This window comes from Delphinapterus leucas, chromosome 16, assembly GCF_059928025.1.
Source record: "Delphinapterus leucas isolate spDelLeu-1000000601 "Yukka" chromosome 16, BTC_Dleu_Yukka2, whole genome shotgun sequence".
NCBI classification, from domain to species: domain Eukaryota; kingdom Metazoa; phylum Chordata; class Mammalia; order Artiodactyla; family Monodontidae; genus Delphinapterus; species Delphinapterus leucas.
The window spans coordinates 6439097-6450802 of record NC_143144.1 but is presented as its reverse complement, the minus strand read 5'-3'; the positions used below and the strand labels follow the sequence as shown (position 1 = coordinate 6450802).

The window sequence follows — 11706 nt, the reverse complement described above, 5'->3', positions numbered from 1 at the left end:
ACAAAAGGGAGATAATTGTCAAACAGAGAAAATTCTCAAGAACTGTGCCAAGGGGGAGATTGCTCTAAACAATCACAAGGCCATTAGCAAGTCCAGGGTAGAGGAGGGGGGAAAGACAGAAAATGAAAAGGCATCTCATGCGATAGCCAAACAAAAGCTGACAAGAAATTGTGCCGCATTTGCCGAGGCTCCTGCCAAAAATGTCCTCCAGGAAAAGTGCTGTGTGTCTCCAGGACACCCTTCACAGTGACGTTCACATAAAGCAGTACAATAAATATCACACAGACACGAGACACCCGTGTGACCACTCACCATAGGCAGTTCTCCCCTGATCCAGTTCTCTCCTGAGGCTGCTGTAATCTTCTTTAACACTTGCCAATTTCTGGACGTTCCTGGAACTCAGCACCAACAGTTTGTGGAGAAGTCCCTCCAGCCCTTCCCTCTCGGATGTTAATGATCTAATCTCCTCCGTGAGCTCCTTGGCTGTACAGAAATGGTTTCCTGCGGAAAAGGAGGGAAAACAAGCGTTGCCGCATCCCTACCTATGGAAGGTGCAGCGAGCATGCACTAACAGTGTGGGGAAAGGGGGATGAACTTTGCAGCTACATCCAACTGCATTCACAGTCTTCTGTGGAGGAATCTGGAAACACACTGACTGTCCTCCTTAAGCTGAAAAAACCACCAGTCCCTTTAGCAACTTATTCTCATTATATTCTGTTTTAGGGGGTTGCGTTGGCTAATTCACGTCCTTCTGAAACATGATGACACAAAAATATCACAGTGAAACCCAGGGCAGCCACATGGCATCATTCCATACAGACATCCAAATGTCAAAGAGGTGAAAGATTACAGTAGGGTGGCAAGGGACCAGGCCTTGGAGTCAAACTAGACCTAAATTCAAATCCCAAATTCAAAATCCCGGTTACACAAACTGCATGACCTTGAGCAAAGAAATCAGCATATGGGATTTCAGGGCAAACTTCTTATAAAATGTGATTGTGCATTACAGGTGGCTACAAGAATAAATGTGAAATTCTATAAAGCTCTGAGCATTGAATTTATTAGCAGGGTTGCAAGAATCAAGGTCAATATTCAAAAATCAATTGTATTTCTAAGTATCAGCAGCAAATAACTGGAAGGTGAATTTTTTTAATATCATGTATAAGATATTTTAAAACTCAAAATACTTAGGGGTAAATTTAAAGAAATACGTGCAAAACCTCTACACAGAAAACCATTTAAAAACTTCTGAGAGAAACTAAAGGAGACTTAAATAATTAGAAAGATATACTGTATATACATACATTGGAAAACTGAATACTGTTAAGGTTTTCATTTTCCTCAAAATGACCTATTGATTCAATACAATTCTAATCAAAACCTCATGTGGGTCTTTTGTAGAAATTGACAAGCTTATTCTAAAATGGTAAAAGAAAATGCAAAGGCCTAGCTAAAGCAAAACAATCCTTAAGAGGTAGAACAGAGTTAGAGGACATTTGCTACTTGATTTCAAACTAACACTGAAGCTACAGTAAATGCAGACAGAATGGCACTGGTGTACAAACAGACAAACAGATCAATGGAAGAGAACAGACAGTTCAGAAGTAGACCCACCCTCACACAGTTAAGTAATTTTCAACCAAAGTGCCCAAGCAAGTCAATGAGGAAAACAAAATACTTTCAACAGATGGTACTGGAACAACTAGCCACCTATATGGGGGAAACATTAACCTTGATACATACCTCAAATCACACACAGAATTTAATTAGAGATGGATCACAGACCTAAACGTCGAAGTGAAAACTATAAAGCTTCTAGAAGAACATATAGGAGAATATCTAACTTTGGAGCCAGAAAAACTTTAGATAAGACACAGGATATACTAATTATAAGAGAAAAAATGAATAAATGGGCTTCATCAAAATTAAAAACATCTACTCCTCAAAAAATACCATTAAGAAAATGAATAGGCAAGCCACAGACTGGGAGAAAATATTTACAATGCATACATCTGATGAAGGACTTGAGTCCTGCAACTCAACAGTTAAAACACAAATAACCCTATTGAAAAGTAGGCAAATGACACCACAGGCACATTACGAAGATATATAACTGGGGCCGAAAAGCGTATGAAAAATGTTGATGATCATTAGTTGCCAGAAAAATGCACATTAAAGCCGTAGGGATTCCACTACAAAACCATTAAAGTGGCTCAGATTAACTGGACTGAAACTGCCTGGTTGACAAGCACGAGGAGTTACCAGAACTCTCCCGTGTGACGGGAGCATGAAATGTACAAGCACTTTGAGACAGGTTCAGTCAATTTCTCATAAAGTTAACATACACCTATCCTTTGATTCAACAATTCCACTGCTAGGTATTTACCCAAGAGAAATTGTTGCAGGAAGAGGGACCCCTTCCAGGGCCCGAGAGTGGCCTTTTGTCTAACACTCAGAAATGAATCGTCCGAGAAGACACACGTGCTGACAAAGCAAGAGACTTTATTGGGAAGGGGCGCCCGGGCGCAGAGCAGCAGCGCAAGGGGACTCAGGAGGACTGCTCTGTCACGTGGCTCGCAGTCTCGGGCTTTACGGTGATGGGGTTAGTTTCCGGGTTGCCTCTGGTCCATCATCTTGATTGGCCCACATCTGGTCTGACTCGGGGTCCTTCCTCGTGACGCGCGCCTCTCTCAGCCAAGATGGATACCGGCACAAAGGGCTCTGGGAGGTTGGCAGGACATATGGGCTGGTGTCTCCTCCCTCCTTTTGGCCCCTCCCGAATTCTTCTGGTTAGTTTTCAACGGCAGTCCCTTATCGGGAACTCCTACTGTGAGACAACTCACAGTATTATTATCGTGCCTGGCCAAGACAGGCAGTTTCGGTCAACAGTTCCCCAATAAAATGAAACATGCAATCAACAAATACTTGACTCAAATGTTCACAGTTGCTTTACTCATTGTCCCAAACTGGAAACAACCTAAATGTCCATCTAGAGGAGAAGGTAGAAACAGTGGTACGTCGGAACTACCCAGCAAGGAAAAGGCACGAACTCTACATACACGCAGTGACGTGGGAGTATCTCAAGAAAAAGACACAAAAGAAGGCATACGATGGGATTCCGTTGATACTAACTTCTAGAACAGGCAAAACTAATCCGTGGTAGAAGACGTCAGAACAGAGGCCATCTGGGCAAAGGGGGATGATGACTGGGAACAGGTACAAGCGTGATGTTTCTGGGGTGATGATAACACAGGTGTCAAAATTCATGGAACTGTACCCTTAATATCTGTGCATTTCACTGAATGTAAATCATACCTCAATAAAAAAGGAAAACTATATTAGGGAATATTTAAGTATGAAAATGATACCAAAATTAATAAACATATCACATTAATAAGCACTCCATAAACAACAGTTATTGTTATTAGAGGCTCCGTTATATTTCCTAAGAGTTTATTATAACCATAATCATGATAACGGCTACTAACGTTCTCTCCTTCAAATCTCACCACAACCCTTGGTGATAATACACTCTATGTTATCTATTCCAAGATGCACTTTTTTTTTACATTTTAACATCTCGGAAACGGATGTGTCTTACAATTACTGTTATCTAGGAGGTGGTCTGGATGAAGTTGCTATTACGTGATTGTCATTCTTGGTGGCCTGACTGAGCATCTGTATCCCCCTGCTGTTTCAATGTACAAACCATTTAAGGACCCTTTTGAGTCCTGTTACCTTCTGTTGAGATGGATTTGTAAGATTAGGAAAGCACCAGCATTTAAAACTTGAAGAATGGTGTTAGCAGCTTGGCAGAAAATCCTACAGAAAACGGTAGTTCATTCTTGGAGAAGAAGAAAAAAAGGTGCATCACCAGTCGCCTCACTGATGCAAAGGATGACACTGTGTGGAGAAACAGGAGGCTTGACTTGAGTCGAACTGTGTTTTAGGCCAGACTAAGTATGAAACATCTTAGGGAAACCTTAATCCATTCATTTTCCTTTTTAAAAGAGTGATACGTGATGTTTTCAAAACCTTAACTACATCTAAAAGAGCTATTTCAATAAGTATAGAATAAAAACTCTAAGCCACAGAAAGCACTGTATCATTGTTTAATTGACAGCAATTTTTCCTTCTTAGTAGTATATAAAATAATGGCTCATTTTATGGTCACTAAAATACACATTGTTATCTCTACGGTGGAGAAAACTGAAATCTAGAGAATTACATATCTTGCTGAAGCTTCCATAGCAATAAAATGCAGGGCAACTTTCCAACTCAAACAAAGCTCAAAAATCCCTCCTCTTAAGTATTAAACTGTGCTGTTTATTTCTTTATTCTTATTATTTAATAGGCAGATTTCAATATGATATCAGTGTGGGAAAGGTTACACAATTTTGTCCCACTTTAAGGGCATTCTGCACACCCAGCCCATGCCATTTCTGTTACTGAAATCCATAGTTTCAGATTCCATGATTGCATAAATATCTTTTGAGACTATTTATTGTCTCTCACTATGTGGGCACATACGGAAAGGGACAAGGCACTGGCCCTGCTCTCCAGGAAGTTACATTGAATAAAGGGGATAAGATGTACAGTAAAAAAAAAAAAAAAGGCAAATATGCTCTAGGAGGGCTCAGAGAAGAGTGATCATTCCAGAAGGGGAGACAGAGGCAGGTTCACCGACAAAGAACATAAGGTTCCCAAAAGGCGAAATGGGAACTTTGTTAAGCAAAGGGCATTGTCTTGCGGGGGGTGGTGCTAGCAGAAGAGAGGCACGTGACCAAAGACGGGCCAAGACATTGACAAGAGGGCTCCAAATGCCAAGCCGATGGGTTTGGACCCATTTAGGAGAAACGAAGTCCTGATAAGGAGAGCAGACTGGATGCCACAAACTTTGAGCTGTAAATGGAAACACAACGAAAACATTTCTGGATCCGTGATTTCTACGTGAACAATGACCGGTGGGGGCCGTTGCGAGTGGAGCCCCCATGAAGGGCCACAGAGAAGCCAAGGGACCTGCCACGCCATGGGGAGACCGCGGGAGGAGCCCGCAGCCCCAGAAGTGTGGTGGCCTCTGGGCAGAACTGCATGAGCACCCGCGGTGCCTTCAAGTTCCCTTCTCGGCCTGGGTTGAGGGAGCTCCCACCTTTCTGCTGGGCCATATTTTCAAGCCAGAGGGTTAGCAAAATGGTGGGGTGAGCACCAAGACTGCCCCAGAGACACCAGGCAGGAGATGCCAAGTGTGCAACTTCCTCTTGAGAACAATTCAGAGAGAAAAGACCTCCCAAAACAAACAGGAAGACACTACAGAGATGGAGTGAGTGCCAGCATGGAAGGTTTCCTGGAAATACATCCTCAGGCCCTCCTGCGACTCATCACCGGCTCTAGAGGCCAGAGCCTTAATAAAACATGAGAGATCACTAATTAGGATCCTGGATCCGAAGGGGTGTGGCTTGGGAAAATGCAGCGTCCTGTGGATGCTTCACACACACAGAATGAGTGTGAATTCCCAGAGAGACAGATAATATCAAAAGCCGTGCCATGATAAAATGCTACACTGTCCTCGGTTAATATTTCATAAGCATTTTGGCCTCAGATCCAAGCCCATGAGGCGAATCTTGCTTGACGCAGCCCTCCCCGATTGCTGAAACTGACCAGAGCTCCGTGATGAAAACTGAGAAAAAGAAATGCTGATCCCTGTAGGAAGTCCCATCAGTGACCCGGGGACCCCAATCTCCATCACCCTGATGCGTCTTCCCTAAAGCCAAGGGGGAATCTGTGTACGGATGCATATCCGCCTTTGCATCGAGCTGCGCATATGCCTGCCTGCTCTGCAGCAGGCGAACCGCACTTGGGCCCTCATGTAGGTTTTTTAGAGCACCTGCCAAAATATTTTATTCTACAAGTAACACAATTAAAACCCTCTGGGTGCCTGCCAAAGCTGAAACTGATTTTACTCAACCTGTTGTTTCTAACTACATCCTCAGTGTCTCTGAATTTTAAATCGTTACCCTCCTCTACTTCATGCTATCTGGGGGTTATTTTTTGAAATCATTATCTGAGTCTCATTTTATAGATTACAGGGCTCTTGTGAATTCTCATTTAGTCTTCCCAACAATCCAGGAAGGAGGTCTTGTAATGACTGCCCTTGGTTTCCAGTTGAAGAAACTGAGACCCAGAGAGTGACCTTCGTAAGGTCACAATGTTTCGGAGTTCTAAGATCACACATGAGATTACTGAACTTGAACTTGGTTCTTCCAACCTCATGTTAGGTGCTTATTCCATCAAATACAGCTCAGTAAGGGACTTGGTCAAAACATGGCCACGAATCATCCATAAAGGGAGGGAGAACAGAGATGGCTGAGGTTAAATCCTGTGCTCAGACGGGCTGTTTCACCCAGTCAGTCCACAGGCCTCACTATTACCTTCACCGGGGGACGTGCACACGCACGGTACTCGCTGGGCCACAGACGTTTCCATCTGTGACGATCCTCCTAAAGTTATCCTCTTCTACCTACCCGAATTTGAGCTATACTTCTTTTCGAGGGAAAAAGAAATAAAGCCAGTGTTGAACATAATCAAACCCCCAAATCATAGAGTGCTACACCTCTTCTCTGGCGTGACACCAGGTCTTTCGAGGAATTCCAAGCTCAAGTCCACACCCGCTGGTTGGGCAGGACCACACCCTCTGCCTTCCAAGCCTCACGCTCAGCGATGTCAAGGCCACGATCACCAACCAACTGCTCCCCGAACCCCCTCTGCATGGAAGCTCCTTTGGCTGGAATTTGCCATTTTCCACTCGTTTTGTTTCTTTCTTCCAGTTACCATGATTTCCTGAGATACCGAAAAGCATTTTGTGTGAGCAGAGCCCCGGTTTTGCACATCAAACATTTTAGAAATGGTCACATTTGATAGAGAAGACAAGGGGAAGAGAACGCTGGAACACGGGATTTTACATGAAACACAGACTGCTTCAAATAGCTTGAGAAAGCGCGGTGCCTGGCGAGAGACAAAATATACAAACAGACGATGGTCAGATCATAAATAGAACAGAAGCCCAGCCTGCAGCGGCCTGCCCGGGAAACCCACCCCTGTGTACAGTGACCAGCCCAGGAGGCCAGCTTGTAGGAAGTCAGATGCCATCTCTAGTCACAATCCAGGAAGCTGAACAATAACTTCTGTAACAATTTGCCCCAAATGGCCAGGACTTGATTAATAACAAATTCCCTAATTTTTGTCCCCGCTTCCAGCTTAGGACCAACCAGAGTAAGTCAAATATGCTCCCCTTACCAGTCACACTGGATGCTCTAGTTAACCCACCCCCAGCTTCTCCAGGCCAACAGCCTCCAATCACACGTGGAACCTTCCTTTGTTCCACCACGAAGCTTTCCCTCTCCTCTGCCTGCCTTAGAGTGTCTCTGCTGAAACACAAGCGATGGTGGTTGCCTGCCTTGCTATGGTAAGCTCTGAACAATACCCTTTCCTTCTTCTCACTTGGTGGGTCTTTATTTCCACCCTGGATAAACATCATCTTTGAAAAATCTTTACCGAGCCTATCAGCTCCCCCAGCCATTGATCTAAACCATGAACTTTCTTAGAGAGAAGGAAACATTTTGCACTTATCTAGAAAATCTAGTGTTATTTCTAAGAATGTTCCTATTTCCCTCCAAATCATAAACTAAGAAAGAAGAATTCAGGTAATTCCCTAGTGGTCCAGTGGTTAGGACTCCATGCTTCCATTACAGGGGGCACGGGTTCCATCCCTGGTCGGGGAACTAAGATCCTGCAAGCTGCAGGGTGCAGCCAAAAAAGAAAAAAAAGAGAGAAAGATTTCAGGCTGCCATTTAGACACATTTGTCTCTAACTAATGCATTTTAAGTATAGATAATTTTTATTCTCTATAAAGGTAAAGTCAAATCAGATAGAACCATCTTTAGAAAACAAATGGCTTGGAGTACCAGAGATATCTGGATATGCTATTTAAGAATAAATGATTATTTGAACTGTTTGTTCTTTGGAAACAGACAATCGGAGGCAGATGAGAAAGAAAATACACGACAAACTGAGGGGAGATCCTGAGGTGTGGAAACAACAGATTCTGGGGATCAGAAATCAACAAATGAGGGTTCCATTTTTTCAAACAATTACTCTCATCGACTGTCTCCTGAGTGCCAGACATTAGGCAAAGCCCAGGAAAAAAACCCAGCAAGGTGACTCAACATGTGGACCAGAACAATAAGGGGGCTGCTTCAAGCAGGGAAAGGATGGAGCCGGAAACTCATGCAGGATGTCAATATAAGCAAAGCTTCAGAGCCCGGGCATCAGAGAGCTGGGCCTTGATGCCGGGGGCGGGGAAACGGTCAGAGCACAGCCGGCCCCGTGCAAGATGACCATGGGACACCAGTCAGGTTACAGAGCATGACGGAAGCAGAGCCCAGTTACAGGACCCGGAGCCCAAGACGGAAGGCCGGGGACAGCCAGGAAGGATGCCTGTCGCGCAGACACGGACGCGGGTTCCCACCACTGAAACATCTTCTGTTTCTGGGAACAGAAGGAGGGTAAGGAGGCCACAGCTGTGAAAGGAAGGAACGGCAGGCAGAGAGGGAACGGAGCTAAGCTCAAGACAGGAGTGTTCATCACCAGGGTCAAAGGCTGGGCAAGGCCCGGCCCGGTTCTAGAAAAGGAGATAGGCCATTGACATCCTGACCACAGAGCCTGAGGCAGGCACACCCATCACACCCTCCTCGGGGCACCGAGACCATGCCCTCGCTCTCCCCGCAGCAGCCTCTGCCCAGCCTAGGGAGAGGCCAACGCAGTCGAGTTGCCCGTGAAGCGGGTTGTTTGGGCAGCACAGACGCACACCAAAGGGAGTGTGCGGTCTGGTCTGGGCGGGTTCCCTTTGGTGAAGCACCCTCCTGAGATCTTTGCTCTCATGTGCTGTCCAGCCCGCCAGTCGGCAAGGTGGGCCTGCGGCTGCCTCTTGCGGAGAGAGGCCTCTCGAGCTCCACCCAGAAAAGCCTCAGTGAGGCCCGGGGGCACGGGGCCTGAAGTGGGCAGTCAGACCAGACCTGCTCCGGGCCTCAGGGAGACGCTCCGAGCCCAGGAGCTTGGGATCCAGCCATGACACTGACCAGGCCTCCAGGGCTAAGGTTAATTTCCTGGCCTGGGGAGGGGACCAGCAGGGCTCTGGGCTTCTGAACTCAGTGCTGGAAACCAAAGGGGCAAACTGAAGGCTCGCCATCAACGAGCGGCCCCACCTAGTTCAGCGGGCAGGAGACCGTGCAGGCATTTGGGGCCGAAGCCACTTTGCAAGAAGGGATGTAGGTGCCACCACAAGCCCTTTCGCTGCAGGTACATGAGCCAGTCACCTCCTGACGAAACCTCCTCCCACTTGGACGCTAGTTAAGCATCTATATCGCCCCTGCACACGGAGCTCACACACATTTATTATCCAGGTATCAGTGTACTGGTGTGCCATATTAGTCTAATTCACCACCTCATCTAGTTCTTACAGCACACTAAGGTAAGAGTGTGACTGTTATCCTCCTTGTATAGATGAAGAAGCAAGATTTTAAAAGATGAAATAATTTGCCCAAGGTCACCCAGCCAAGTGCCGATTAAGCTGGGCTTGAACACAGACCTCTCAGATTCCAAAGCCAAAGCTTCTATCTGCTACGCAGTGTGGCCTCTGCTCTCAAGAACCAAGAGATCTGTCAGCCCCGGCGAGCTCCCCATTCTAAGCCACTACGCACAGACATGGGGGGATGACCTTCTCTAGGATGGACTTGACAACAGTACCTACCTGTCCACAGGGATGAAAGATGGGTGTGTGCTTTCAACCAAGCTATTCTCTGCCAAACATCACACGAGTTAAGGCAGAAACAGAGAAGGGAAAGAAAAGAGATGAATAAGATACAGTTTAGTCAAGAGTTGTGTAGGTGAATGAAGACCGGGGAGAAATCTAGGTTCCTTGGAGTTTTTGAAAGCCACAGGAGCGGCAGCGAAGAAGTAGGCTGAGAGTTCCATGGAGAATCCACTGTATATCGTGAAATAAAATCTAGACGATTGTTGCGTTTGATGTGTTACCGTTGTCTGTGTTCTTATCTCATGTGACCTACACTTAAAAAGAAATGATAAGCTTTCTAGGTTTTCTTAATGTATATTATACCACATTCAACGGGCTATATTAATGCCACCATAGCTCTTCTAAGCATCCGTATAAGATTTCATACACTAGCCTTCTTTTCTCCCTTTTTCACTGAGAGCATCTTAGTTAAGTCAGTGAGTTCCAGCCCCAGACATTCCCACCTCTATCCCACCATGTACTCCACTGCAGACCGGGCTTCCTAAAGTCTGGCTTTGATCATGTCCTTGCCTTGCTTGAAAATAAATGATCGCTGCTCCTAGATACGATTACCCTTAGCCTGCTGTACAGAGCCCTGGACAGCCAGGTCCTAACCAATGATGACTAGTTTATTCCTACCACAGTACTGACCCTACACCGGAGTCAATCTCAACTGCTCTCCCCCCTCCAAACACAGCCATGTTTTTCCACCACATCCAGTCCAGGCATATCTCGCTCCACGCTACTGCATAATTCTTATGAAGGAAGGGTTCTTGTCCTGTCCACTGCTGCACCCTCAGTACCTAGAGCCAGGCCTGGCACTCAGGTGCCTGATGCCATTACCTGTGGCTGAAAACCTGTCCACGTCTTTAGTTCACGGGCTCCTACGGGCTCTTAAGTCACTGTGGCACACTGTAAAACATGGCCCCCAAACTCTCTGCACCCCTCCCACTGACAGCTGTCCCCTGTGTCCCTTTCTCTTGAACCAGGGCCCCAGGACTGCTCCAGCAATAAAATAAAACGGCTGCTGTGATGGTTTTAAAATGTGCCCATCAGATTCTTCAATGCTCCTCCCTTGGGGTGGCATCTGTCTCCCCTCCCCTTGAGTGTGGGCTGGACTTAGCAATTCCCTCCTAGTCGCTAAAGCAAGAGATGACTGTGCGAGTTTGGAAACTAAGGTCCAACAGGCACTGTGTCTTCTGTCCTGTTTGCTTTCACTCTCAGATCACTTGCTCTGGGGGAAATCAGTGACCGTGTCATGAGCGCCCTACGGCGTGGCCCACGTGGCAACGAACCAAGACCGTCTGCCGACAGCCAAGTGAATGAGCTTGGAAGCAGATCTTTCAGGCCCCATCAAGCCTTCAGAGAACTTCAGCCCCACCCCGTATCTGGACAGCAACCTCGTGAGAGATCCTGAGCTAGGATCACCCAGCTAAACTGCTTCTAGATTCCTAACCCTCAGAAACCGTGGGATATAATAAATGGTTGCTGTTCAAGCTACAAAGTTTGGGGGTAATTTATCACCTATTAATAGAGACGCATGCCAGTTTCTGAGTCCAGGCCTTAAGAAATAAGAAACTTCCATGTCTTATCTCTTGGGACACTCACTGTTAGAACCCGGCAGCCATGTTGTGATGAAGCCAAGCTGGCGATAGTGAGGTTACCAACAGACGTGGTAGAACCAACGTGGAAGAACCAACAGACAGATAGACAGACCAACCTGCTAGTCACAGGAGTCCTTGAAGGGGACTCTCCAGCCCCAGCAGCCACCCCCTAGCTGACCCTCCCACCCCCTGCCCAAATAGCAGGTTCACGAGCAAAATAAGTGATTGGTGACGTTTTAAGCCACCAAGTCTGAA

General features: G+C 46.2%; 1 protein-coding gene across 3 annotated transcripts in view; it reads right to left on the bottom strand.

Moving 5' to 3' along the window:
- The window catches only part of DISC1 (DISC1 scaffold protein), a 349574-nt gene that overhangs the window by 191426 nt on the left and 146442 nt on the right, over nucleotides 1–11706 (bottom strand). For all 3 annotated transcript variants that reach the window (XM_022553161.2, XM_022553158.2, XM_022553157.2), the window contains exon 9: nucleotides 313–501. In XM_022553161.2, coding sequence (XP_022408869.1) covers nucleotides 313–501 — 189 coding nt within the window. The remainder of the gene's footprint in view (nucleotides 1–312; nucleotides 502–11706) is intronic.